General features: G+C 46.1%; 4 protein-coding genes across 13 annotated transcripts in view; 1 reads left to right on the top strand and 3 right to left on the bottom strand.

Moving 5' to 3' along the window:
• LOC125771683 (LIM and SH3 domain protein Lasp) overlaps positions 1-1,140 on the bottom strand; it is a 48,447-nt gene extending 47,307 nt beyond the window's left edge. For both annotated transcript variants that reach the window (XM_049442588.1, XM_049442587.1), the window contains exon 1: positions 283-1,140. In XM_049442588.1, coding sequence (XP_049298545.1) covers positions 283-351 — 69 coding nt within the window. In that variant the 5' untranslated portion in view covers positions 352-1,140. The remainder of the gene's footprint in view (positions 1-282) is intronic.
• A 1,234-nt stretch (positions 1,141-2,374) lies between these two features.
• LOC125771667 (protein disabled) lies at positions 2,375-17,509 on the top strand. Of its 4 annotated transcripts, none has more exons than XM_049442513.1 (9): positions 2,375-2,510; positions 3,130-3,819; positions 5,231-5,346; positions 6,546-6,644; positions 6,728-7,339; positions 7,434-7,814; positions 7,894-11,062; positions 11,155-11,292; positions 11,363-17,509. In XM_049442513.1, the coding sequence occupies exons 2-9, from the start codon at positions 3,783-3,785 to the stop codon at positions 14,113-14,115; spliced, it is 7,305 nt and encodes a 2,434-aa protein (XP_049298470.1). In that variant the 5' UTR covers positions 2,375-2,510; positions 3,130-3,782; the 3' UTR covers positions 14,116-17,509. The 4 variants fall into 4 exon arrangements, with proteins under 4 accessions (XP_049298470.1, XP_049298472.1, XP_049298469.1 ...); XM_049442515.1 differs by having other exon boundaries at positions 3,480-3,819; XM_049442512.1 differs by having other exon boundaries at positions 2,375-3,819.
• A 70-nt stretch (positions 17,510-17,579) lies between these two features.
• LOC125771702 (trafficking protein particle complex subunit 2-like protein) lies at positions 17,580-22,615 on the bottom strand. Of its 6 annotated transcripts, XM_049442633.1 has the most exons (4): positions 22,299-22,612; positions 20,188-21,060; positions 19,869-20,091; positions 19,453-19,561 (listed from the first exon to the last, which is right to left on the bottom strand). In XM_049442633.1, exons 2-3 carry the CDS (start codon positions 21,007-21,009, stop codon positions 19,903-19,905), a joined length of 1,011 nt encoding a protein of 336 aa, XP_049298590.1. In that variant the 5' UTR covers positions 21,010-21,060; positions 22,299-22,612; the 3' UTR covers positions 19,453-19,561; positions 19,869-19,902. The 6 variants fall into 6 exon arrangements, with proteins under 6 accessions (XP_049298591.1, XP_049298595.1, XP_049298594.1 ...); XM_049442634.1 differs by lacking the exons at positions 19,453-19,561; positions 19,869-20,091; positions 20,188-21,060 and adding exons at positions 17,580-17,915; positions 17,989-18,811 and having other exon boundaries at positions 22,299-22,567; XM_049442632.1 differs by having other exon boundaries at positions 19,869-21,060; positions 22,299-22,615.
• A 27-nt stretch (positions 22,616-22,642) lies between these two features.
• Positions 22,643-24,072, bottom strand: LOC125771703 (probable deoxyhypusine synthase). The gene is made up of 2 exons (XM_049442639.1): positions 23,606-24,072; positions 22,643-23,545 (listed from the first exon to the last, which is right to left on the bottom strand). Exons 1-2 carry the CDS (start codon positions 23,801-23,803, stop codon positions 22,661-22,663), a joined length of 1,083 nt encoding a protein of 360 aa, XP_049298596.1. The 5' UTR covers positions 23,804-24,072; the 3' UTR covers positions 22,643-22,660.
• Between the last annotated feature and the right edge of the window lie 60 nt (positions 24,073-24,132).

Genomic DNA, 24,132 nt, shown 5'->3' on the forward strand with positions numbered 1-24,132 from the left:
AGGGCTCACATTCCACACCGTGTCGTTCCCGTGTGTGTACCCGTTTAAAAAGCCACGATCTTTGGGCTTCTTGGTTTGAAGGTGTGCGAGAATCAGAGTCTGTTCTCACGCACACCACGTCAAACTCCCTCGCTCTGCCGCGATCGAAGATGATCGCGAACACATACACATTTACACGTCTGAACACCAAAAAAAAAAACACCACCATATTGCCTGTTGGCAGAAAATGATCCCGCAAAGTGGTGGACAAATCTCGCTTGTACAGCATCCGTAGAGCCTTACCTTGTCCAAACATTTCAGCTCCTCGATCGGGTAGACCACCTTCTGGCACCGGGCACAGGATTTATTCATTTTGACTGTGGCGCGAGGATCCTTTCTGCACACGAATCGTCGACCAGCCTGGTGTCAGCAACTGGAACTATCTTTAGCTGTGTGATTAAAATATCAAGCGAATCAAACAAGCGCCTACTATCGATGGTTGCTCCGATTCGATATTTTTGTTTCGAGGCACAGATCAATTTTTATTTTACGGCAAAATCGACCGCACCATGCACACGCACACACAGCGTTAAATATGCACACACACACACACGCGCTCACACGCACCTAAAAAAGCCCAAATTGTGGGGGAATCGATCTTCGGGAACTTTCACCCGGTTGAATGGATTTTTTCCAACTTTATTCCAGCTGTGCTGGAGTATACACTATTTTTTTTGTTGCTCAACCATGAAAGATCAGATCACTTTTACGCGCCTCACACAAGCGCATACGCACGGGAGCGGGCACACACACGCACGCACGCACACACACTGAGTAACAGACACAGCGTAGTGTGCTTCCTCGCAGCGCACCTTCCAGGAATTCTTTCCAGTAACGTTTCAAACAGGCAAAAAACACGACACGACGGTCAGCGTATAAAGCTCGCACGTTATTCCAGCGTGATAAAGCGGACGTTTTTCTGCAAAAACTCGCTGTCGCTTACGGGAGCTTGATTGGTTGGTTCGCAATTTATTCGTTCGCTTTCTTCAATGCTAACATGGTTTATCTGTTAGAATTTAAAACAAAACAATTCGACGCGGGCACGTACGTTGCGCACATACGTCCGTTCGGTTTGCGAGAGATGAACAAACTGAGAAAACGATTGCGGCTTTTTTTACTCGCAGCATATACACGCTCCGCAATCAGAAGGAGAACGCACGTTCACGCGCTTGACTGGGAGGGAAGATTTTGTGGGTCAAACGTTCTCTCTCGGACGCGTTCAAACTGCATGTGGCACTCTCGCAATATCGTTGATTCTCGGTTGTATATGCAGTTGCGTGGCACGGCAACACCAATACATACATGCGCGAATGTTGTGTTTGCTTCCCATTTATTTTGATTTAAGGTTTTTTTTCCGAAAATTTTAAACTTTTGCATAAATGTTATCGCAAATAAAAATTAACATGTAATATAATGTAGGTACCTACGATATTAATTTTTCGAATGGCAAACCAAATGTGGAAAATTTATCATTGGTGAGATAGCATATTTCATCTCACTATTCAACATTGATTCTCACTATGAATCGCTAGGGAAACCCTTGCGGAGATGTATCAATTGATGAATGAACAGTGCACTTCAACTCACGAAATAATCTCATTCTGCTCACCATCAAAATTTTATCAGTCATTTCGCAGTCACTTAAGATTACAATACGAATTTTTAACAATTAAATAATAATATTACGTTGAATTAAACAAGTGGCAAAAGACGATTCAACTTATTGATTGGGATTTTGGACGATTTTTAGAACAAAAAACTATTCTAGAAGTAGTTTTTCTTCACGTGCTTACAATATTTCGTTTTAATACATTTATAGTATCTTTTGTTTCCGTAGCAAGGACAGACTATCCGACTACGTGGTAAAATAAGTCTCGTAAGCCAGAAATGGCCGGCATGATCTCAAAGGTCGTTACGCCAAGAAGAAGTATCTTTTGTTTGGCTAATACAATACGAGAATAACAATAATTTTTTAACGAATTATTTTAAAAATCACAGGGTGACCTAGCACATTTAAAGGTGTCCTTTCCATTTTGATATTGAACCTGTGTTTCGTTTAATTGATTCTAAAATTTTATAAAACAAATTACTTACCAAAACAAACCTTTCTCTATATTGCATTTTTTGAAACAAAAACAATAATTTCCAAGTTCTTTCAACATACGCAACGTCTTTCGCAGTTTTCCCGAGCTACACTTGTCAGTGAGGAAAATGCACCTGCGTATCCTTACAATCCGGCACCAACACACCGACAGCCGATATAGCGTACACGAATACACACACACACACACACACAACCGTCAGCCGTCGGTCAGTGCTACGGCGAATCCTACGCGCATCGCACACAAACAGACCCGACCAATTTTCTTGTGGGAAAATTTTCAACGAAAAATGGCAGCAAACCGGACGGTTTCGTCTCGTGTCGGGTGTGTTTAGATGGGAAAATTTGGCTCGATTATAGCTCATGCACGGTAAATAAAGTTTTCAAACGTTAGCCCAAATCTAACACAATGCAGATACGATAAAGTGTTTAGTGGTCTGCATCGCGAGAGGTGGAAAATTGTGACCTAGAAAAACCGTCTACGTTCCCAGAAAGTGACATCTTTCGTGATCCTTGCAGAAGTGAAGAAAAGTGTAGTTCCTTCGGAGAAAAATGGATTAAACGCGCCTGGCGTAAGAAAGGTTCGCCTAATCCAATGTGCAAGATGTTGAGCACCCCAAAGTGTACTTCGATTGATTTAAAAAGCAGCAGTTTCAACGCGTTTTAGCTAATCGTCCAGTAGTCTGCTAAACTACTGTTCCACAGCAGCGCTCCTTTACGAGAAGGGATACACACACGCGCGCACGCAGGGGTGTGCTTTCCAGTCCCGTTTGCACGAGGGGTTGGAAAAATCGATACACCGACCACGGAACCGGCAACCAGTATCGTTTAACGTTACACCATCTTTTCGTGTGTCTGTCGTTATCATCCCTTGACGAATGTCTCCATTTTTTTTTTGCGTGAAAAAAGTGTTTATCTAGTAGAACGAATTCGGGCGCTGCTAAGAAAAGGCAACGTTTGCTGTGAAGGTTTTTGTTTTATTTTTATAGGAAAAAGTTCTTAGTGTCCCTACTGCTGGTCCAAGTTTGAAAACCGCATCGCTCTGTGCATAGCATCGTGTGCGAAATAAACCGTGTGCTGCTGTAGTTGCCATTTTGCATAATCCATTACAAGGAAGTAGGCTAATTTTTCCTAATGGCTTACAAAACTACTGGTCCCTAGAGTGTATGTGTGTGTGTGAGTGTTTGGGCGATTGTGTGCACTACTTTTGCTCACCTTTTTTGCATTCATTCAATCGAGTGTTATCAATCGATACTGCTACTAGGACTGGTCACATGTGACCGATTCTCACCGTGGTGCCTCAGTTTGTTTCAGTAGTGTGGCTATTTTCTTATCGTAGTGCTCCGTCCTCCGGTTGATTTCTGAAGTGGCAGCATCCTGGCAAGGCGACACATCCACAGCAGCAGCAGATTAAGTCATCGCTACCAACTTGTCGCAACGTTGCCGTTTCTTACGTTCCGTGCCATGTGCCGCAATCGTACGCGTTCGTTACATTTCCCGGCTGTAGTGAAGATGGTGTGTAGTAGCATAACCGTGTGACGAATTACAAGTGATAGCAGTACCCATTATTCATCGCAACATGGCCCAATAGAAATCATTCATAATTGATCCCAACAACTTAGTCTACCAAAAATATAGGAAAATGCAGACGATTCGTAAGAAGACCAGTCCTTTGAAATGTAAGTAAAATTGTATTGATTTGTTTGATTTAAAGCGATACAAATTCGATTGATTTGAAAAAATCAATGTTTTATAGAGAGCTGTTTGTTACTGTAACTATAAATATGAGATGAATATGATTAAAAGCAAGTTTTGTTTTTTTTTAAGTAAAGGCTCTGCAATGGATAAAAGCGGTGTATGAAGGGTACATCAAATTGCATACTTTCCGGCGTATTGTTTTGAATAGAGCCGCTGTACAATATACATTATGAATGGAGTGTGAAATGTAGCCTCTAGTAAACCAAATATTTTTTTAATATAAAATCTATTTCGAATACTATAAAATCCTTCTCTTGAGTAAAGTTATTAGGCACTATAACAAAAATGCAACTCCATTCGCCCCGGTTTAAATTTCCAAAATTTGCTTGCAAATTTATTGTATGATAAACATTTTCTTGCCGAAGTGATCCTACATCGAAAGTCGATCTAAGCATGGAAATTCGAAACCCCCCCCCCCCCCCTTCGAAATGTCTGTCATTCGTTGTGGTTTGTAAACAAACGGTGCAAACGAGAATTGCCGTAGCATTAGAAAACATTTTTATTCCCTGTGAGACATGTATCCCTCCTCGCGTTGCGTGCGCAATTTTAACTTAATTTGTGTCTAGTAAACGTCAAAGAGCTGACGGCAAAACATGAAGTCATGATGCGATCAATGAGTAATCAGCAAGCATCGATAATCAATGTTCTGTGTGTACCGCCCGTGAATAAGCCGCCGTCGGTCGGTAGTGCGCTATTCGTATCACCGAGGCAACGACTGATAGCATTCATTTTATCCATCACGAGACCTACCAAGATAGCAGCGATAGCTGAAGAAGATCGCTAGTTTATCTTGTGTTGCATTCATCTACCTGTAACGTGATAATTGTCGGTCGTCACCTTCTGTCCCGGTCGGTGTTGTGTGAAGTTACTTTCCAGACTGCAACTGCATAGTGCAGCGGCCGTGTTTGTTTTTAATGCACGATATCCTTTCACTGTGTGTGAGCTACCGATCACAACGTGCGCAATTTGTTGTTTGTCATTGGTACGAAAGCAAACGGATGGTTCTACGCCCTGTGCGGACTGTGTGCGTGTTTATGGCCCTGAAGATGGTCATTCCCATCGGCCCGGTTTTTTAACATCCCCTTTCGTCACCCACTTCGGCGTTGGTGTCAAGCTGCGATAGACGAACGCGTTACTTAGTAACGTAAAAACATTCGTACGGCAACATGAGAAACGCAACGCGCTCAACCGATCGTGGGCTTCTGCGACGTAAGAGATTATTAGTTCCTTATTTTTTAAAGTGGATCTTATAGAGGAGAAGATAAAACTCGAACTACGTATCGATGTTCTCATAAATCTAATTTTTGAACCGTTTATTCCGTTCCTTTCCAGATCGAAACGAACCCGGGCGGTTCTTCGGCGATGGTGTAAGCTTCAAGGCCAAACTCATCGGCATCCTAGAGGTCGGCGAAGCCCGAGGAGACCGAATGTGCCAGGAGGCACTGCAGGTATGACAAAAACAGTGGTGGCAAAAGGGGTGTAAAGGGTAAATCCTATAAAGCACAAAAAAACTAGAAGCAAATCTGTTTAAAAAAAAGAAACCGCAAAAGAATGAAGGGCGCTCCCTCAGCATCGGTCCGGTGTGTTATTTTTAGCACAACAGCACACCTACCTTTTACCGCTCGCGAAACCCCAGACCCAGAGGCTCATCATTCTCAACAACCCCTGCATCATCTTGGTTTAAATGGTCCGGCACTACGAGCTCTCTTGTCAAGAGCGACGGATGATGAGATAAAATCCGATGCCGAATGTAGAAACGGACTGCAACACACATATAGCTGAATTGGCTCCAATTCAAACACTGCCGGACGCGCATTATCTTACCCCTTGTCCGCTTCCACACACACCGGACGGCGTGTTCCAGCGGCCGGCGCGAAGAAACAGCACCCGGAACCCTTTCCCAACGTGTGCTGTCTGTGCGGAGTTTTTATTGGCAAATTTACGATGGCAAAACATATAAATCATAAAACCGGAGTGTACACACCGCCATGCGCGCGCTCAGACCATTGCAAAGGATTGTTACCGTAATCTGGAGTTGCGTTTTATTGAATACAAAGGACCAACAACAACAAAACACACCTACACACACATCCAGACAAAAACAGATGCGGCACTAGTTTGGTTGCGGATTGGAGACGCTTGATTGAACTGGATCCCTCCCCCGATGTGAAACACGCGCATTTTCGTGTTACGTGCATTGTGTCGATGAAACAGCATGCACGTTGTAGCAGCGGTCTGAGGTCATTTTTGCCGCAAGGTAGTGGTACACACGCGTATCGAATGTTGCAATCCACGGCGTTTAACATGTCCCATAGAGTTGTGGTCACCCAATCGATTGTAGTTGAGCGTCTAACAATATGATACCGCTTTACACGCTGTCGAGTCGAGTTGGGGGGAGGGTGGAAATGTTTGCGTGGAGCACAGCACCCGATCAAGCGGAACGGCCAAATGTGTAATGTAATGATTTTGTGGCTGTTTTTTTTTTATTCACACGATCTATAGAATTAAATCGCTTACCCGCATGGAGACACTTTATTTATTCCCATGTGGTACTGCTATTTTAAGGCTATTTACTATTTTAGTCTTACCCGAAGGCCACCGCACAAAAGGATGACATTTAACGGTCTTTCTGTTTTACCATTTGCAGGACCTCAAAATGGCAATACGCGCGGCAGGAGAGCACAAGCAACGCATCACGATACACGTCACGATCGATGGTTTACGATTGAGAGATGAAAAAACTGGCGTAAGTTACTACCATTCCATCGAAACGATCTGTTTCGATTTTGTTGCGTTTTAAAAACCGTCAAATTTCTTACACCCGCACAGGATTCTCTCTATCACCATCCCGTGCACAAAATATCGTTCATCGCCCAGGACATGACGGATTCGCGTGCATTTGGCTATATTTTTGGTTCCCCCGATAGTGGGCATCGGTTTTTCGGCATCAAAACCGACAAAGCCGCCAGCCAGGTGGTGCTGGCAATGCGCGACCTGTTTCAGGTCGTGTTCGAACTGAAGAAGAAAGAGATTGAGCTGGCCCGGCAGCACATTCAGAGTAAAATCACAGCCCATGAACATCAGGCTGTGTCCGCATCGTTGGTAGCGAAGAGCAACACCACACTGGACAGTGGCGGTGCTGGTGGAGGAGGATCAGCAAGCGGCAGCTCGAGCTATGGAAAGAATCATTCGAGTGAGACGGGTGCGATGGGAGGGCTGGGCGGATCGTCGCTGGTGGGCCCAAGCAGTAGCATTAAAATGACCGCAGGGAAGAGTGAAAAATCACCCGAATCTGTGGCAGATCTGGTGGATCTCGAACAAGAACTGAGCTGTATTCAACGAGGTATAACGCAGATGGAACGCATTACGCCAAGTGAAGGACCGGGCAAAAGTGTTTTGGACGACGATCCGTTTGGTGATTCGTTTGCAAATATTCCACCGGTAAGTTATAAGTTGTCCCACAAAAAGGGACAGTAACAAAATCCCATTTATCCAACGTTCGATGTTTATATTGACCCTTTGTTTTTCTCTCTAGTCCTACAATCTTCTTCCTCCGCCAGAGTCAAGCAAACGACATCAGAAACAAACGCACCGTTCGACTGAAAACCTGCCAACGTTGGAATCGAGTCCTGCAGTATCATCAACACCGCCTCCAATGCCGGCTCCACCCATCCCAACACAACCAAGCGCTTCTAGTGGTGGTGATGCTGCAACGGGTGCGGTTTCACATTCTTCTACTGGTAGCCGTAGCAACAACAATCCACCATCATCGCAGGGTGCTGGTGGAAGCACATTGACCAGCAGCAACTCGGTGCAGAACGATGATTGGCTAAATTCTCCGCCAAACACGTCACGGTTCGATCCGGAACCAGCACGATACTCAGACGAACCGAAGAACTCTGACGAAACGGGAAAGGTATGTAAAACGCTTATATTAATGAGTGTCATTCCTTGAAGATGCATTCTTATTTCATCCTTATGGTATTCATTTGTAGACTCCTCAGTCAAGCGGTGCAGCACAACCTTCGTCCTACACTGACGTTTTTACCGATCTGGATCCGCTGGGTACGGGAAAAATAAAACCATACATCGACAAGAAATATTTCTTTCAAGAGCTCAAGAATCCACCCAAGAAGGTGTTGAAAGATTTGTCCGGAAAGGAAAGCACATTCAATGCAAACTTTGCAGCGGAAGATCAAGCTTCCTCTCCGATGCTGCAGCAAAATTTGGCCGGTGGGTCGACAACGTTAAATGCAAGCAACATTTCCACCCTTGCCAGTGGTAGTGGGGATCTATTCAAGGCCAGCTTTGACGAGGCACAGGCGATGAAGAATAATAACAGCGGCGAACCTACAGCGAGTGGAAGCGATGGTGGAATATCTAGCGCTGGAGGTGGTAACAATAGCATGCCACTCATAGAATCACTAGTCGGTAGTGGATCCAAAGCTTCGGTCGATCCGTTTATGGAGGACGATGATTTTTCGAAACTTCAGCTCGATCCGTTCGAGGTGCACTTTTCGCGTAACGCGTCACCGCGCAATGCGGGAGGAAGTGGTACCCAGCAGGAAGGAATGAGACCATCCGATACGGAAGAAACATCGAACAAATCCGCAGGAGAGGAAAGGGACGCATCCGTTTACAATGGGCCACTGCAGGTGAATCTACCACCCGAATCCTGGGCTAGCTATATTAGCCAGAAGCGCCTTGAGCGCCAAACTTCCGAAGCGAATGCGGCCCAGGCGCAAACCGGTGGACCGAATGCACACCGTAACCGGCCGGCGGCGAGCAGTGTGTTCAAGCAGAACACCGTGGACGTGATCTCTAGTCTTAGCTCCAGCTCCAAAAAGATGAAACCGAACCTGTTCGGTCAGAAGTTCTCGAAACGTGACTCAAATAGCATAAATATGCGACGGCTGCAGGAAAGCGATTCGCTGAGCGAAACAGAAATGGCGCCGGAGCCACCGCCTCGTCCCGATTCCGGCTCGCACATCGAACCACCGCCGTTACCTCCGAAGAAGCAATTTGCTGACATTGTCATCCGGCCGTCTCCGAGGGCATCACATACTACGGCAAGCAGCGCAGGATCCGGCACAGTTTCTAGTCACGGACCGAGGGAGCGATATGATTACGTCGGTTCCAAATACGACAGCAATCGATCGCCATCGAGTGGTGGGCCCGGATCGGATGCACCACCGTTGCCGTTACCATCGCGCAAGGTTGGTCGTACAGCGGGCGAAACTGTTGGCCCGGGACGTCCACAGAAAAAATGCACCGATGACGATGACTATCTGGCACCGATCGGTAAGATGGACATACCGACGCTATTGCCACCGCCACAACGCAAGGACGCTTCGAAAACGACACGCATCACCCGAAAGCAGTCGGAAACGGATCCACGCAATCTCGATGAACCGACGCCTCCACCGACATCGAAATCCCCGTCCGGAAGTGGAGCGGGGGGACACTTTTCGAAGGAACTCGATCACCACCATCAGCATGCGACGTCCGCGTCCGCTTCGTTCCTGCCCGACATTACGCTCAGTCAATTACTCACGCTCGGAATCGATGAGTTGGCCACCAAGCTGAACGTTCCCGTGTCCAAGCTGAGCACAATGACGCTCGTCGAGCTGACCACGTACCTGTCGGAGTTTATCGAAAACAGCAAATATTCTGCCGCACCGCCACCGCCCTCGGCAGCACCGTCGTGGGCAACGAGCAGCAGCATCAGCCAGGACAATACGGCCGGCTTGGATGGAAGTATCAGTGAATCGCCCGTATTTAAGGTGAACTTTGACGATGTGAACGAAGCCATGTTTGTGGCCAAGTTTGATGACAATTTTGGCGAAGACGAACGTTCACGCAGCGGTTCAACGGGGGGCGATGGTGGACGAACAGGTTCGGGATCGTTTGTGGCAAACTTCGATAATATGAATCTGCAGCCTTCATCCACCCGTACGGATGTATCTCACTCACCACAACCGGTTATAGATAAGTATGCAGTATTTCGTGAGATAATCGAGCAAGAAATCGGTCCCGATGGAACAACGAGCGATTCGGGACAGGCCGAGCACGATCTGGAACAGCAACGATCGGGACAGAATGATCGCGCCGATTCGCTTGATTTGCAAAAGGAAGTGGCTTCGGAAATGAATCGTCTCTCACCGGCTTTCATCGGCGGTGAGGGAGGGATGGTGGGTTCCTCACCATTACCAACGCTTGGATCACATTCCTTTGGAGGATCTTCCGTTAGTCCGCTCACTACCGGACCACCCCTAACAAAGATCGATACAAAGATCACGCAGGTTATTTCCCAGGCAAAGGATCGCTACGCAGCCTTGCGGGACATCATTCTAGTGGAAGATCTGTTCGAAAAGCCCGCACAAACAGCACAGGCGCCGGTGGCGCGAATGGAATCATCCTCCTTCGAAGATCGCGAGTTGGACGATGATGCCAAATTTGAGGCCAACTTCGACGATATGGAACAGGTGGTACAGCAGCAAGATACCACCTCGCCAGAGATCAATATTTCCGATGCCGATATGAATGAGGATGATATGCAGCAACAGTTACAGGGCCAGGGAGATTTGCATGCAGGTGTTGGAGGTTCCTTCCGTAGCGCAACAACACCACGCGAAGATCTTGAAATCGACGAACTGATGCAGAAAGCGGTTTCGAATCTGTCTCTGCATAGTAACGATCAACTATCACCGGCCCCAACTGGAAGCAACGCACAGTCGGGACTGACGGTGAAAGGAAGCCCCCTGTTGCAGCACACGTCAACCTCACCTTATCGACCTACAAGCATGTCCACTTCCACGACGTTACTGAACGATATGATCGCACCGAAAAATAAATCTCCAACTAGTGGCAGCACCATGGTTCAGTATGAAACACTTTCCCTGGGGCATAACGCACAATCGAGCCGTGGCGGCGCAGGTTTGAGCGATATGAGCACCTCACCCATTCCACCACTGGGTTCCAAGCCATCCGGTATGGCCAAGAGCCCCATTCTAAAACCGTCACCAATGTCGCGGAGAAGCGATGAAGGTATGAGAGCTAAACCAACACCGGCCCCTCGTGGCCAATCGTCGAGCGATAAGCGTTCTTCCGGTTCGATGAGTGATGGCGATGGTGAATCCTCACCAGAAGGAGATAACAATGAAGGTATGTGTTTAATAAAATTAAGTTACGTTTACGCGCACGGTAAGCATTAGTCATACATATTTCTGTTTATATTACTTTATGTTTTTTCGCAGAGGGTAAAATGTCCCGCATGACTCCTACCAATGCTAACGAATCGTGGGCTGTATTTGATCAGCCAGAACCACCGTCACATCATGCTTCCAAAAGACAAGATATGCGCCATGAAGCTGTACGCGGGGATGGCGGAAGAAGTATGTATACATTTCATCAAGTTTGTTTGTTACAGATATGTTTACAATGCTGTGTTTTCTTCGTTCGTAGGAAGTGGCGATAAAAATGGTCCTGAGTCACCTTGCTCTTCCGATCCGAAAGATGAATGGACAAAGGCAGATCTGCGCGAATATGGTCGACGGTGGCCCTCGAAAGGTCACACTTCGTCCTCGTCACGAGACGTTAGTCCCTGGGATGAAGAAGGTCCGGACTACCGCAAACGAACCGCGATGCATCCGTCCGGGGGTGATCCGTCGATGCGTCATCACCATCCTACCACGGGCGAACGGTATCATCATCCACGCATGCCACCGCGGCGTATCAACTCGAACGATGAAGACTACGAGGACGAGATCGTGAAGGATCAGCGTGGTCAACAGCGTCGCCGTATGAAGAGCGGTGTCGGTTCGCGAAGCCGGGACAACTTCGAAGACGAACACTGGTATCACGATCATCACGTAGGTCCAACGTGGTCCTCACCGACGGAAGATGAAGATACGCGAGGGCCACCGGGTGGTGAGCGTGGCTCGCGGTCGTTCGATCGGAACGCTTACGAACGCAGCACGTATGGACCGCCATACGAGAAGAGGGAACCGAAAAGTTTACCGCCAGCGTACGATCGTAGGGATTACAAAAGTTACGACAAGCGGAAGTACTATCGAGAGAGGGAACCGTCGCGTGGGGGCAGTGGAGGCGGTGGTCGATACGATTACGACCCGTACGTTGGTGATGGTGGGTATGGTGGCAGAAGGCCAGATTACGATGATGGTATGTACGAACGGTCGAGCCGGGATTCGCGAGCAGCGCGGGAATACTTCTACGAGCGCGAAAGGAAGAGCTTCGACCGCGAGAGCATCGAATCGTACGACAGTCGTGAACGGCAGCGCAGTTTCGGCAGTGGCGATATCTATGGCAGTCTGGATAGTCGAGCAGAATACCGCGAAAGGGATCGATATCTGTCGCTGGACAAAAGTCGATCGCTGCGACGTGGCCTACGCAATGCAGGTAGTGCCCGGCTGGATCAGGACTTGGATCAAGATTCCGAGGGAGATCTGATGGGTGGTATGGTGGGTGGTGGACGATCAGGTTTGCGCGATGTCGGAGGTAATAGCTTACATCGCTCTAGTCAAAACATTGGACGCGGAAGCAAACAGCAGCAGCAGCAACAGATGATGATGATGCTAGACGATGACGTTTGGGGCGTTTCGAAGGGTGGCGCCAGTGCGGCTGCTACCATGCCGTGGAAGAGACCTTCGAGCGCCACAGAACAGCAGCAGGAACAGCGACGTTACAACGAAGGTGGTGGACGAAGCGGGCGTGGAATGGTACCGGTTGGTGGTCCCGGGTCGGACGGTGAAAAGGACCGACGGTTTCGCAAGAAGAGTCGAACGCGCGCCGAACGGAAAGAAATTGAGATGCGCTCTAACTACGCGACGATGAGATATCCAGTGCGTTCCAAGGAAGATTACTTCGACTTTGATACACCGGAAGGTGCTCGCGTGGGAGCCGCCGTAGACGATGATGATGAGGAGGACGATGAAGATGATGTCCCGGGCGGTAAGAACATTCTGGACGAGCCGTTGGACGATAGTCCAGCGTATTATGGTGGTCGTAGACAACCTCAGGGCGGACCACTGCCAGGATCTACCGGATACTACGGTAAATCGTCGACCCCGCGCCAGGAAGGACGCAGCATGAACGATGCACTCATCGCACAGGAAGCGAAGAAGATGGCTCGCTATGAGTACGAAGAGGAAGCCCTCAGGCGCATGAAGAAAAGCAATAGTCGGGATCTGTACTTCGAGACGGGCAGTGGTACAGGTGGCGGTTATGGCAGTGTGACTCCACCCAAGGGCAACATTCAAAAGCAGCATGCACATAACGCACCACCGAGTGCGGCTGGACGGCAGCTAGACTTTGAGTTTGATGAGTTCGCAGATCCATCTGGACCGCCTGTCGGTGGAGATGGGTTTGAGAGTGATTTTAACTCTCCGCCGATCGGTGGTGCAGGGACTGGAGGGCCCATTCCCGGTGGAAGAGGCGAAGGACAGAAGTCGTATCGGTTTTCGAGCGATTTCTCTAACGATAAGGAACGTGGTCATTATGCACACGACCCACCAGGTGGATACCATCGGCAGCAACATTACAAAAATCATCCCGGTGTAGGCAATTACGCTGATACGGGTGATTATCCTCAACACTCGCAATCCTTGCAGCAGGCCCCGTCATCATCGACACCTCCACCGGCAGCTGCCTCGGGGCACCATCACCATCGGGAACAGTCCAGCAGTGGTTCGAAGCTGCGCTTCAATGAAAATGTCACAGTGTCGAAGTTTGATGCTGAGGCAACGACCATGTTCGAGGATGACTTTGCTGGCCGCTCCGATGCGGAACAGGATCCCGAAGATGGAACGCAGCAACAGCAGCAGGGTTGGTCGTCGGCAAGCATCGCAACCAGTCCGGCACCACCAGCAGCGACAAGCAATAATGGTAGTAACAAAAAGATATTAAAAACCTCTAGTCAAGCAGGGCACCATCAACAGCAGCAGCATCAGCAGCAGCAGCTGTTTAACCAGGATAATATTCGCAAATCGGACAGTATTAACATTTTTGCCAAAAAGGTCGACGATCCGTTTGAGGATGATGATTTTTTCTCCTCCTCCGGTGGTGGCCGCGGCGACCCCTTCGGTGGTAATGGTGGTGTTGCCGATGCTAGCGGGCACGGGGCTGCCAGTGGCGGTGCTACCGGGCCCGGTTCCACCGGGTGGGACAAGAACTTTGCAAACTTTGACGATAACATCTGATTACTCGGTAGCCTGATGATCGAGAGCAACTTCCTCAGTCGCCAGCTGAGCCGAAGTTTGAGTGCCCGTCAGCAGTATCAGTACTGCTGCCAACAGGACGAACATCAGCGCTACTCACTGGCTAAGGACATTCGGAAGCTTTACATGCGCATCAAGCACTGCAACCGGTATCAGGTGTTTGTTTAAATGTGGGGAAACAAAATCGTCAGTACATCAGTGTGGATTAGATTGTGTTATGTTTTGTTTTTACTGTAGCATCTAGCTCAATGTCTACGTTCATTGTTTTATTCAGCGTTGTATGCTTTAGTGTACTCTGATGAGACATCTGATGGATCAATAATCTGGAAGTTTGCCGAAGGATCGGCCACAAAGAACCACAGATTATAGACGTTATTTTTACTAACAATACTCATCTTGAGTGGTGTTGTAGATAGGTGATCGTTTACATTTAAACTTGTTCAAAAGTCAACTCCGGAAACCTCTTTGATGTATGCGACAATTGAAGTTGAGATTGTCCTTTCTTAACTTCATTAATCCCCGCTGATACATGGTTCCTGTCCATAGCTGACGAAGTCCTGTTACTTGCCTTCGATTTTTCGTATCGGTAGGCTGAACCTGTCATGAAGATGACACCTCGGCTATTCAGCCCGCAAAGCAAGGGTATTCAGTTGAGTCAAAAATACGATGTTTCCAATGTGGTTCTAGTGTCTGATAAGTAAGTAAATTAAGCTTTAATCATGCACTGCATCTTTTCCGCTCATCTTGCTAAAACAACACATCAAACCGTGGCGTAAATTGGTAGAACGCAAGTTCGATTACTGTACTGGCCCGGTTAGAGCTGTCGTTTAATGTTGAGATTTTTAATGCTAGTAATTGTGCAAAGTTGTTTAACGTTACATTGCGTATACTTTTAGATGCAGGTTTATGTCACAATCACAACTCATTCATATCAAAACATTTTAGTTTCTTAAGTCTAGTTAACTTATTAACGATGTGTGAGCTTTAGTGGATTAAGATTTCAGCGCGAATAGTTAATGCAGGTTGAGAAGGCGAAATGAATGGCTGTTGTTGCTGCTTGTTGATGTGCCGCTGGTAACTGGGTAATGTAAGGGAGAGAAAAGAAAGCGAGACGTACGATAACTGCACAAGAGTAACGAAGCAACTACAACGGAAACGGATGCGTAAAAGCACGGTAGTAGACATTAGGAGCCGTTTACAGAAGTTGTCTTTTTTAATCCATTTCCCGTATTTAAAATTGTAGCAAATCCAAAAATTTCGCCATAAACGCATATACCGGAAAGGGAAAAAGGCACGATTCAAGACGGAACTGTTGAAATAGACGTGAAACTCAACACCAGGAGAAGGATTACACGCTTACTCAAACACACACTAATCTGCTCTTCTTCTCTTTCCTAATACTATAACGAAACAAACAAACAAAACAAAAAACAATGATTGTAAACTTCTAAACCGGCAATGATCCGTAGACGCACCACCCGGTTACTAATGGGGCGATGGTATTACCGTAAAAATGGCGCAATATTAGACACATATATTCACTAACGATGGCAAATAGTATGTACTTCAACCGTAAGGCAGCTAAAACAATATCAGGATTTCGGTGGCCAGTGTTTAGTTTTTTTGTTTAGGTTTATCCTCACACTATTTCACGATATCGCTCTGTTGAACGGTGCTGTGTGCATAATTAAGTTTTTGGGCAAAGTGGGCAGGCCCACACCTCCCTCCTTCCCCTCTCCCCTCTCCCCTCTAGCGCACCTATCTGTTTGTCGTACATTTGTGTTAGGGCTAGGAAAGGGTCTAGGTATCAACTACACGCAAACATGCCAATATGCAAGCATTAGGTTAGCAATAATATTATGGTCGATGGTAGTTGCGCAGAGAAAAGCGTGCAGCTGCTGCAATAAGCCCGCAGGTAGCTTCATTTGAATGGTTATGATTAGGAGAAAAAGCTAGTAAGTTGATAAAACAAATTTTTAGATTAATACTAATTAATCCAAACTCCAACATTGCCGAGTCACAGGTATACACACACAGGCACAGCGAAGGAACCACACTTTAACACTGTGGTGTTTAGATATTATTAATGGAAATTATTCACCTCAAGAAAACATACACCATCACGGAAAGGGGAAGTTCCATCGCTGGAATGGACCGGTTGCAGTGATGAGGAAAGTGAGCTTTACAGCATTTGTGTTTTATATTAAACATAACTCTACCACTGGATATTGGTCACTGCTGAACCGAATCAGTGCGCTATTACTTTGTAGCAATGCGTTTCGCTTATGATATGTTTGAATTTGTAATATACCGTAAACCAACTTTGCTTTGGAACAGCGAAAGAAGAAAGCAATCACAGAACATACTCGAACTAAACTTGCTCGCCCTTTTACTTCTTTGGTAATTGATATTAAACGTGTCCCGAGGTGAGAAAGGGGAAAAAGCAAACAAGAATATGCCATCTAATCGGGACAGGTAATGTAGTAGGATGAAGAAATCAACAAAAGAAATGAAACCAATCAGCAACTCAATCGACAACACCACGAACAATTCAATAATATCCAAACACGAAGGCGAAACAGGACATGAAAACGCAAATGAACAAACTAAAACAAAAGGTAGGTATCAGTTGAAGAAAAAACAAACAGGAACAAGGTAAACATTAAGCATTCATATTAACGGAACAAACAATTACTCAAGTACAGAATGGAGGTTACAAAAATAAATAGAACAACAGAACAAGAACAAAACAGTAGAGTTGGTAAATACAAATTGTTGATATTAACCCACCCTCTTCTACTCTCCTCAAACACAGGAAAAGCATGAAATAAAAAAGAAAAGAAACCCAAACCCGAACCGAAATTCGAAAACGTAGAAATCAGGAAAAACAAACTTAATAAAAATCAAACTAAACGAACAATTTCATGAGATTCATGTAGTGTTGGGTATTTGTTCTCAATTTTTGTTCATGTATGTTGCGTGTTAGCAGGGCGCAAAAACTGTATGTAGATGTGGTTTGTTTCTTCTCTCTTTCTTCTTCTCTTGAATAAATAGTGTTGAAATTGTTGTAAAACTTTGGCGCGCTATGGTATATGGAATGGGATAAACAAGAAATGTTACATGTGTGAAATGTGAAGTGAACAAAAAAACCTTCAACACATTGAGCAAGGGAAGCGGGAAACGAGAACCAGAACAAAAGTACGTACATAGAAAGGAAAAAGCGATATGCAAATGCAAATGAGCGAAATAACGAATAACAAGTGCACAAGAGTGTGCAGCTAACTGTGCAAACAAAAGTGAAGATAAAAACAAAAACACACACACAAAACCAACTATTAAGAAGTAAAAATATATCATTAAAAATTTTAAAAACAAACCCTTCCGTCTTTTGCTAAAATTTTTAGCAAAGCAAAGATGACTTAAAGAAGCAGAAATTACAATTGAAGTTTTTGCTTTATATTGCAGCATTTATTGATGCTTGCGCGAATTGAAAATGCGGTAAAAATGTATAATCTAAGAGTATTCTAATCAGAAAGATAAGCAGACATTGGAGACAGAAGTTCCCACAACCAAAACAGAGGTATCGAAAAAGGTTTCGAAACCCGCCACATTTAGACATTCAGTGCCTTGAAGCTTTCACGCCACAGCCGCTCGGACGTTTCCTCGTCGAACTTCATCTTGGATTTGGTTTGTTCGACGTTCGTCACAAAATAGCCAGTAACCGGGTTCTTTTCCTCCGTGTTAACATTATCCGTAGCACAGTGAATGATGTTTTGTGCACCCTAAAAAACACAAAAGCAAATAGGAACAGCATTAAATTATGAAGGTATAATGTTAAGAGAATCCTTCCCTTACCTGACGTGCGGAACGCAAAAACAGCAGCACGATCGGTGAGAAAAGAACGTAATGGTACCATTTGGGATTGTAGCTGCGGAAGAAATCGGTATGGCAAAGGCCAGGACACAGCACGTGCACATTGTAGCCCTGCTTGTACAGTTCGCGGGCGAAGTAAAAGTTCATCAACTTGGAATTGTTGTACAACGTGTTGGTCCGTTCACCACGCCCACGCTCAACCCATTTGCCAAGATTGTCGAAATCGATCCGCGCACGCTCATGCATCTTGGACGAAACGACCACGATCCGTGCCGCATTCGCGCGTATATTATCCTTCAGCAAATCTACCAACAGAAAGTGTCCCAGATGGTTCACGCCGTAATGGATTTCGTAGTTTTCCTGCGTGTAGGTCGGTGTCTGCATTGCCAGCCCGGCATTGTTAATTAGACAATCGAATGATGGGTAGCGGCTTTTGATCGCTTCACTAAAATCACGGATTGAGGTAAACGAAGCCAGATCGAGCTCGATCGGGATCAGCTCACCCTCGGGCGTCTTTTGACGGATGCGACGGATTGCTTCACCGGCACGCTCCATACTCCGGCAAGCCATTATGACCGTCGCCTGACGGGCAGCTAGTGCTAACGCCGTCTCATACCCGAGCCCCGTATTGGCACCGGTGATGATAAACACTTTGCCACGCAGCGGTGCATTGTTTCGTACCCAGCCCCATTTCCATTCGCGCAGCTTACGAATGAAGTACAGACTGACACCGACACCGACGGGCACGATAAGGTACAGCAGTGAGGCAGACATGTTGCAAACGGATGCTGCGGTCGACGTTACGCTAATTTGTGAAAGAGAAAGAAAAGAGATCGAGACGTTTGCCATTAGCAAGCGATCAAGTTGTTTTGAACGGTTACTGATTGGCCGATATCCAGCCAGGCCGTTGAGAAGAATGTTGTCTAGGTAGCGGGCAAACGATCTGAACAAAAAGGAACCATCAAGCTGTATAAGCTTTAACTCAGTAAGTTTATTACATTCCATTCTATTCACAATGTACTTCTTGTATATCTATTTTTCCAACTAAAAGTAGGTTTAAAAGTAACAACGTATTAGTAATTTGTGTGTTCTGTGCGTGTTTGTTCCGTTGTTTGCTATAAAACATCTACTGCGTCTTTTTCGGCTCGTCCTTGCCATCGCTTTCGCACTCTTCCGATGGTGTGTGATTGTCGTCTTCCTTCGCATCTTCATAGCCACGCAAGGCGTATAGCAGGATGATAAGGTTCACTACCAGTACCGCTGCTACAACCGAACCGCAGGTGTTGGGAAACCCGTCGATGTGCAGATAGTGTGTCAGGGCGTATCGCGTGCTGTAGAAGGCCGCAAACGGAAGTGTGAACATTGCCGTACTGTACAGTAGCAGCCAACACAGCGCGGATGACGCTTGCCGTTGGGATGCCGGACTATCCATGTACTCCTCCTCCTGACGATCGGTTACGCTCGGTGTATTGTTATCCATGCTGGGTGTTAGAATCGATCAACTACAATGCACCATTAGCACCACACAACAACTGGAGGTATTTATACACGACAACTGCAAGATGATATATTACATTCGTGAGTGTAAGGTTAAACGATAAGCAGCTTAAGGTCAGGCGTAATTTAATCTCCACAAAAAGTATATGTAAAACAATCCTTTATACATCCCGTGCATGTTAATCAGAAAAAGTATATACGCGGATTTGTTAAAAAAATAATCTGCTAATATGGGGATGGGGAACATCTTGCCGACTAATTTCAGCGATCCAAAATAGAACCAACCCATTACCGAATCCGTAATGCCATTCCTTCACCAACGACAAGGGGACCAACCCGTAAGTAAAGTTGTTTGTAAATGTTACCCAAAACACTAAATGATAAATTTAAAATTTCTTCCTAAGTGCTTTTAGCTTCCGATGCTGCAATCGCGCGAACGCTCTCCTCCCACAACCGGACGGACGTTTCCTCATCGAAGTGATACTTTGAACGGCGCATCTTCACGTTTGAGATGAAGTATCCCGTAATTGGGTTACGTTCGGCTGTGGTAACACTTTCCGTTGCCGCATATATAATATTCTGGGCACCCTGGGACGACAAAAAGGGAAAGGGAAGCGCTTTCATTAGCACACGCTCATGTGCGGCCACTAGGTCGGGGATATTTTTTTCTAGTTTGCATTGTACCTGTTCGCCGGATCGAAGCATCAGCCATACGATAGGTGAAAACACCAGATAGTGGTACCATTTCGGTTCGTAGTGACGGAAGAAATCGGTATGGCACAGGCCCGGACACAGCACGTGCACGTTGAAGCCCCGTTTGTACAGCTCCCGGGCATAGTAGAAGTTCATCAGCTTCGAATTGTTGTACAGCCGGTTTAACCGGCTACCATACTCAACCCAGCGGCCCAGGTGATCGAAATCGATCTCTGCCTCGATCTCGTGCATGCGCGAAGACACCACGACGACGCGCGTCCTTTGCTCGAGCAGCTGCTCCCGAAGCAGATCCACCAGCAGGAACTGACCGAGATGGTTTACGCCGAAATGAACTTCATGGTTTTCCCGCGTAAATTCACGCTTCCGCACAGCTAACCCAGCATTGTTCACCAGACAGTACAGTTGAGGGACGGTACGCTTGAGCTCCCCGGCAAAGCTTCTTATCGACCGGAACGATGCGAGATCCAGCTCCATCGGTATTAATGCACCCGGTGGTAACGTACCGCCCAGCTCGGTGCGAATTTTTCCGATCGCTTCATTAGCTTTCGTAAGATTACGGCACGCCATGACGATCGTTGCCTGTCGGCGGACGAGCGCTTTTGTCGTTTCATAGCCGAGTCCGGTGTTCGCACCGGTTATGACGAATGTTTTTCCCTGGAGTGAAAAGTTCGACTTTACCCAGCCCCATTTGCGTAGCTTGTACAATCGCAGTAGTACGATCGAACCGAGCAGTCCGGTGGCGGCCCCAGCACTCGCCAATGGCAGGGTCACCTCCGTCGGGAAGAATGGCATTGCTGGACGGATTAGGGGTGTTGAGTGGTGAACCACGGTTTCCGTGATTCGCTGTGATTAGACGCCGTTTCAAGGGGGAAAAGTTAAAATCACAATCTTGTCGATAATGCGTGGTTTGCCACGCCGGAGTAGTTCATCCCAACTGTTCAAAGGGTTTTTTATGTTAGGATTTTAAAGTATAAGCTTGATCGAGGGAACGTTATTTTAAAATGATTAACAAGAGCTTTTTTGCTAATTCTTTACTTTTTCCTTTTAATACATAAGGTGCTTCCGTAAACGTTAAATTAAATATAAAACTTGCATTGAACAAATTAATACATTTTCATTGCATTCGTTCATTACCCTACACTAGTTAGCGCTTATTATTCCACGCACCGCACGATCAAAACTAGCCGACGTTAGCGGTTCGCCCGGCGTGTAGAATGGATTGCAAACCGCATCCGTGTAGAGATTGTGCAGGTTGCGAAACATTGCTCGCACCTCGTTCTCCCGGAACGATGACGTACTGCTAGCGTCGATCACGATCAGAAACTTGACCTTGGTGTTCGTGACGTAGCCGTAGATTTTGTACTGTTCGGTCGATATAAGCGAACCGAGGTACAGCTCCCGACCATCGGCCGCAGCCTTCTGGTTGGTGGCGCACCGTTCATCGATTACGTCCAGCGAAGCGTGGACCTGGTACTGCAAGGCGATCTCCTTATCCACGTTCGCGGTCGCGATGTACAACGGTGCATTATCCTTGCCGATAATCGCCACACAGGCACACATCTTCGGTTGTGACGGTTTGGGCATGGTGGCACGGATGGTAGAGGAGCAATCCAAAAGAGAGCAAAAAAGAACATATTTCCATCATAGTTTAATATGCGCAACAGTTTAGAAAGTGGGTAACAGCACAATGGGACAATGGGTGGTGTCGAAGTATGTGTAAAGCAGAATGAAAGAAAATCTGCTGTCTGGCAATGGGAGGGTTCTATTTCACAACCATCCAACGAGTAAAGAAAGGCTGTAGCAGCTCTCATGCATGGGTGATTTTGTCTACGTGGTGCTCGCACACGCGTAAATGTAAAGGAATGGTGCGTAAGAGCATATTACATTGAACGAATTTGATACGACTATTCCACTCCTTTGGATTATGCTAATTTTCGATTAGCATCATATTGATTCGATTTCAAAACTGGAAAGGTCAACAAGCTATAAAGTGACGCCCAGATTCGCAACCAATTCAAGAAAAGTAAAATTATACAAAAGGATCGTTACCTACTCCTTATCGTCTTAATTACAATCTATACCTTGTATAACGTTGATCGGAATGTTGTAAAATGGAAGTGTTGATATAGTTTCTTGTGAAAAATGCACCGTAATTTCGTCGCTTTTGCAGTTTGCTGTTGTTTTCACTACCTTGCAGAAGTCACGCACCTTTGTTTACGGCTCTGTTCGATTGTCAATCTTTGGCTTCGGCTTTCGAAGAAATGTCATTCTATTGTTTTGAGTTTCATCCCAGTGAAAATACTACAACCATTATTAAATATTTGAATTCGGCACGGTTGATGCGTTTCTAGCACGTGATTGTTTTGTTTAAATTATTTTGAAGCTATCGCTTTTTTCCATTTTCAAATAAAAGAATTAGTAACTCCTGTTCGGACTTATTGCTTTATTTTTTCCGATAATGATCTTTTACAAATGTTTCCCCAACCAGTATCGGAAACACCAGACTAGCTTCTGCATATACCTTCACCGGTGTTGCATCCTTCTTAATTTTACCCCACGATACGGCCTCATCCGGTCGTGCCCCACTATCACTCCCATCGAACTCCGATGCTGTGTTAATGAACACGGAATAATCGGCCCCATTTCTCATCAGATTCGCGTTGCAAATGTGATGTTTTATGACACCACCTCCAACAATGATGATACCCGATTGGACCGCTTTCACAGCCATCGTGTTGAGCCGACGCAAGTCGGACACAATATCGACCACCAGCCCAGGATTACGAAACGAGTGGAAGTACATCATATCACCCAGGCTGCCGTCGGTCAGGGCGGGACTGAACACTGGAATGCGATTTTTAGCTGCCCAGTAGTATATCGATGATTCATCGTTAATTTTTTCACCCAACCTAGCGATCACTTTCGATGGTGTCCAAAGCGTTCCCTTACTTTTCTGTTCTTGTAACATCTCATCGAGGATCGGAATGACCCAATTCTCAAACTTGCAGTAGTTTTCATTTGGAACGAGTAGATTCCCTATTCGGTTTATGCCGCGTTCCCGCAGCTCACGTCCAACCAGTTCGAACGAACCGAGGTATGTTGGGGCCAGACATTTGATTAAATCTTCCTCCACGCCGCCAGCCGTTGTTACGATACAGTCCACCATGTGGTGCTGCACTAGAAATCGAATCGTTTCTCGCACACCAGCCGACACCATGTTGGAAGTGTAGCCAAGGAAGATGGTACAGTTCTTTCTTCGCCTTATAAATTCATCCTCTTCGTACGCATCCAGTTTGTCCTCCGGCAATGGCGCATGTCGTGCAGCAATCTGCAAAGAACTAGATAGCATCAGGTATCGTGTAACCATTAGGGATGATATGTACCATACCATTTTATTCACTTCTTCAATTGCCTTCCCAAGATTCGTCGCTTGAAAGCCACTGTGTATGTATGTGCTGAATAATTTCTCATAACTGTGGCCTTCGTTCCAATCGTAGCCACAAACTTTCGGAGTGTTTTCTGGTAACTTGGAACTTTCCTGCAGAACCGCCTCTTTAGCTACGCTCGGCTCTTTGCATTGTTCCATATTTCCCCCCTTTACTTGAATATTGTTATCTGCTCCAAAGATCTACGAGCATGTGCTTCTATTTATCAGTCGATTTGTTTACATTTTCCTGCACCACCAGACGCATTCCGCATGCGGCGAACAAATGTCAAACCCAAATTCAAATTGTATGAAGAGCAAAAAAGGATTTATTTTCAAAAATAAACTATTTTCAGGATCGAAATACTGTGAAAGAACGTTAGTAATTATTAAGATAAATTTTCAAATCCACACAACATTCACCTTTCTGGCGATTTTCATACAACTTTCAGCTAAACACCGGAGACCACAAATTGCAGCACCGTTCAACT

This window comes from Anopheles funestus, chromosome 3RL (genome assembly GCF_943734845.2).
Source record: "Anopheles funestus chromosome 3RL, idAnoFuneDA-416_04, whole genome shotgun sequence".
Classification (NCBI taxonomy): domain Eukaryota; kingdom Metazoa; phylum Arthropoda; class Insecta; order Diptera; family Culicidae; genus Anopheles; species Anopheles funestus.

What these genes read in the sequence shown, in the direction of transcription:
- LOC125771703 (XM_049442639.1), bottom strand. Translation starts at nt 23,803, where the DNA reads ATGGAACAATGCAAAGAGCCGAGCGTAGCTAAAGAGGCGGTTCTGCAG. An exon ending in TTGAAGAAGTGAATAAAATG is followed by an intron (nt 23,546 to 23,605) that starts GTATGGTACATA and finishes AGTTCTTTGCAG; the next exon opens with ATTGCTGCACGACATGCGCC.
- LOC125771702 (XM_049442632.1), bottom strand. Translation starts at nt 21,009, where the DNA reads ATGCCATTCTTCCCGACGGAGGTGACCCTGCCATTGGCGAGTGCTGGG.
- LOC125771667 (XM_049442511.1), top strand. Translation starts at nt 5,065, where the DNA reads ATGAGAAACGCAACGCGCTCAACCGATCGTGGGCTTCTGCGAC. An exon ending in CGTTTGCAAATATTCCACCG is followed by an intron (nt 7,340 to 7,433) that starts GTAAGTTATAAG and finishes TTTTCTCTCTAG; the next exon opens with TCCTACAATCTTCTTCCTCC. An exon ending in AGAAGGAGATAACAATGAAG is followed by an intron (nt 11,063 to 11,154) that starts GTATGTGTTTAA and finishes GTTTTTTCGCAG; the next exon opens with AGGGTAAAATGTCCCGCATG.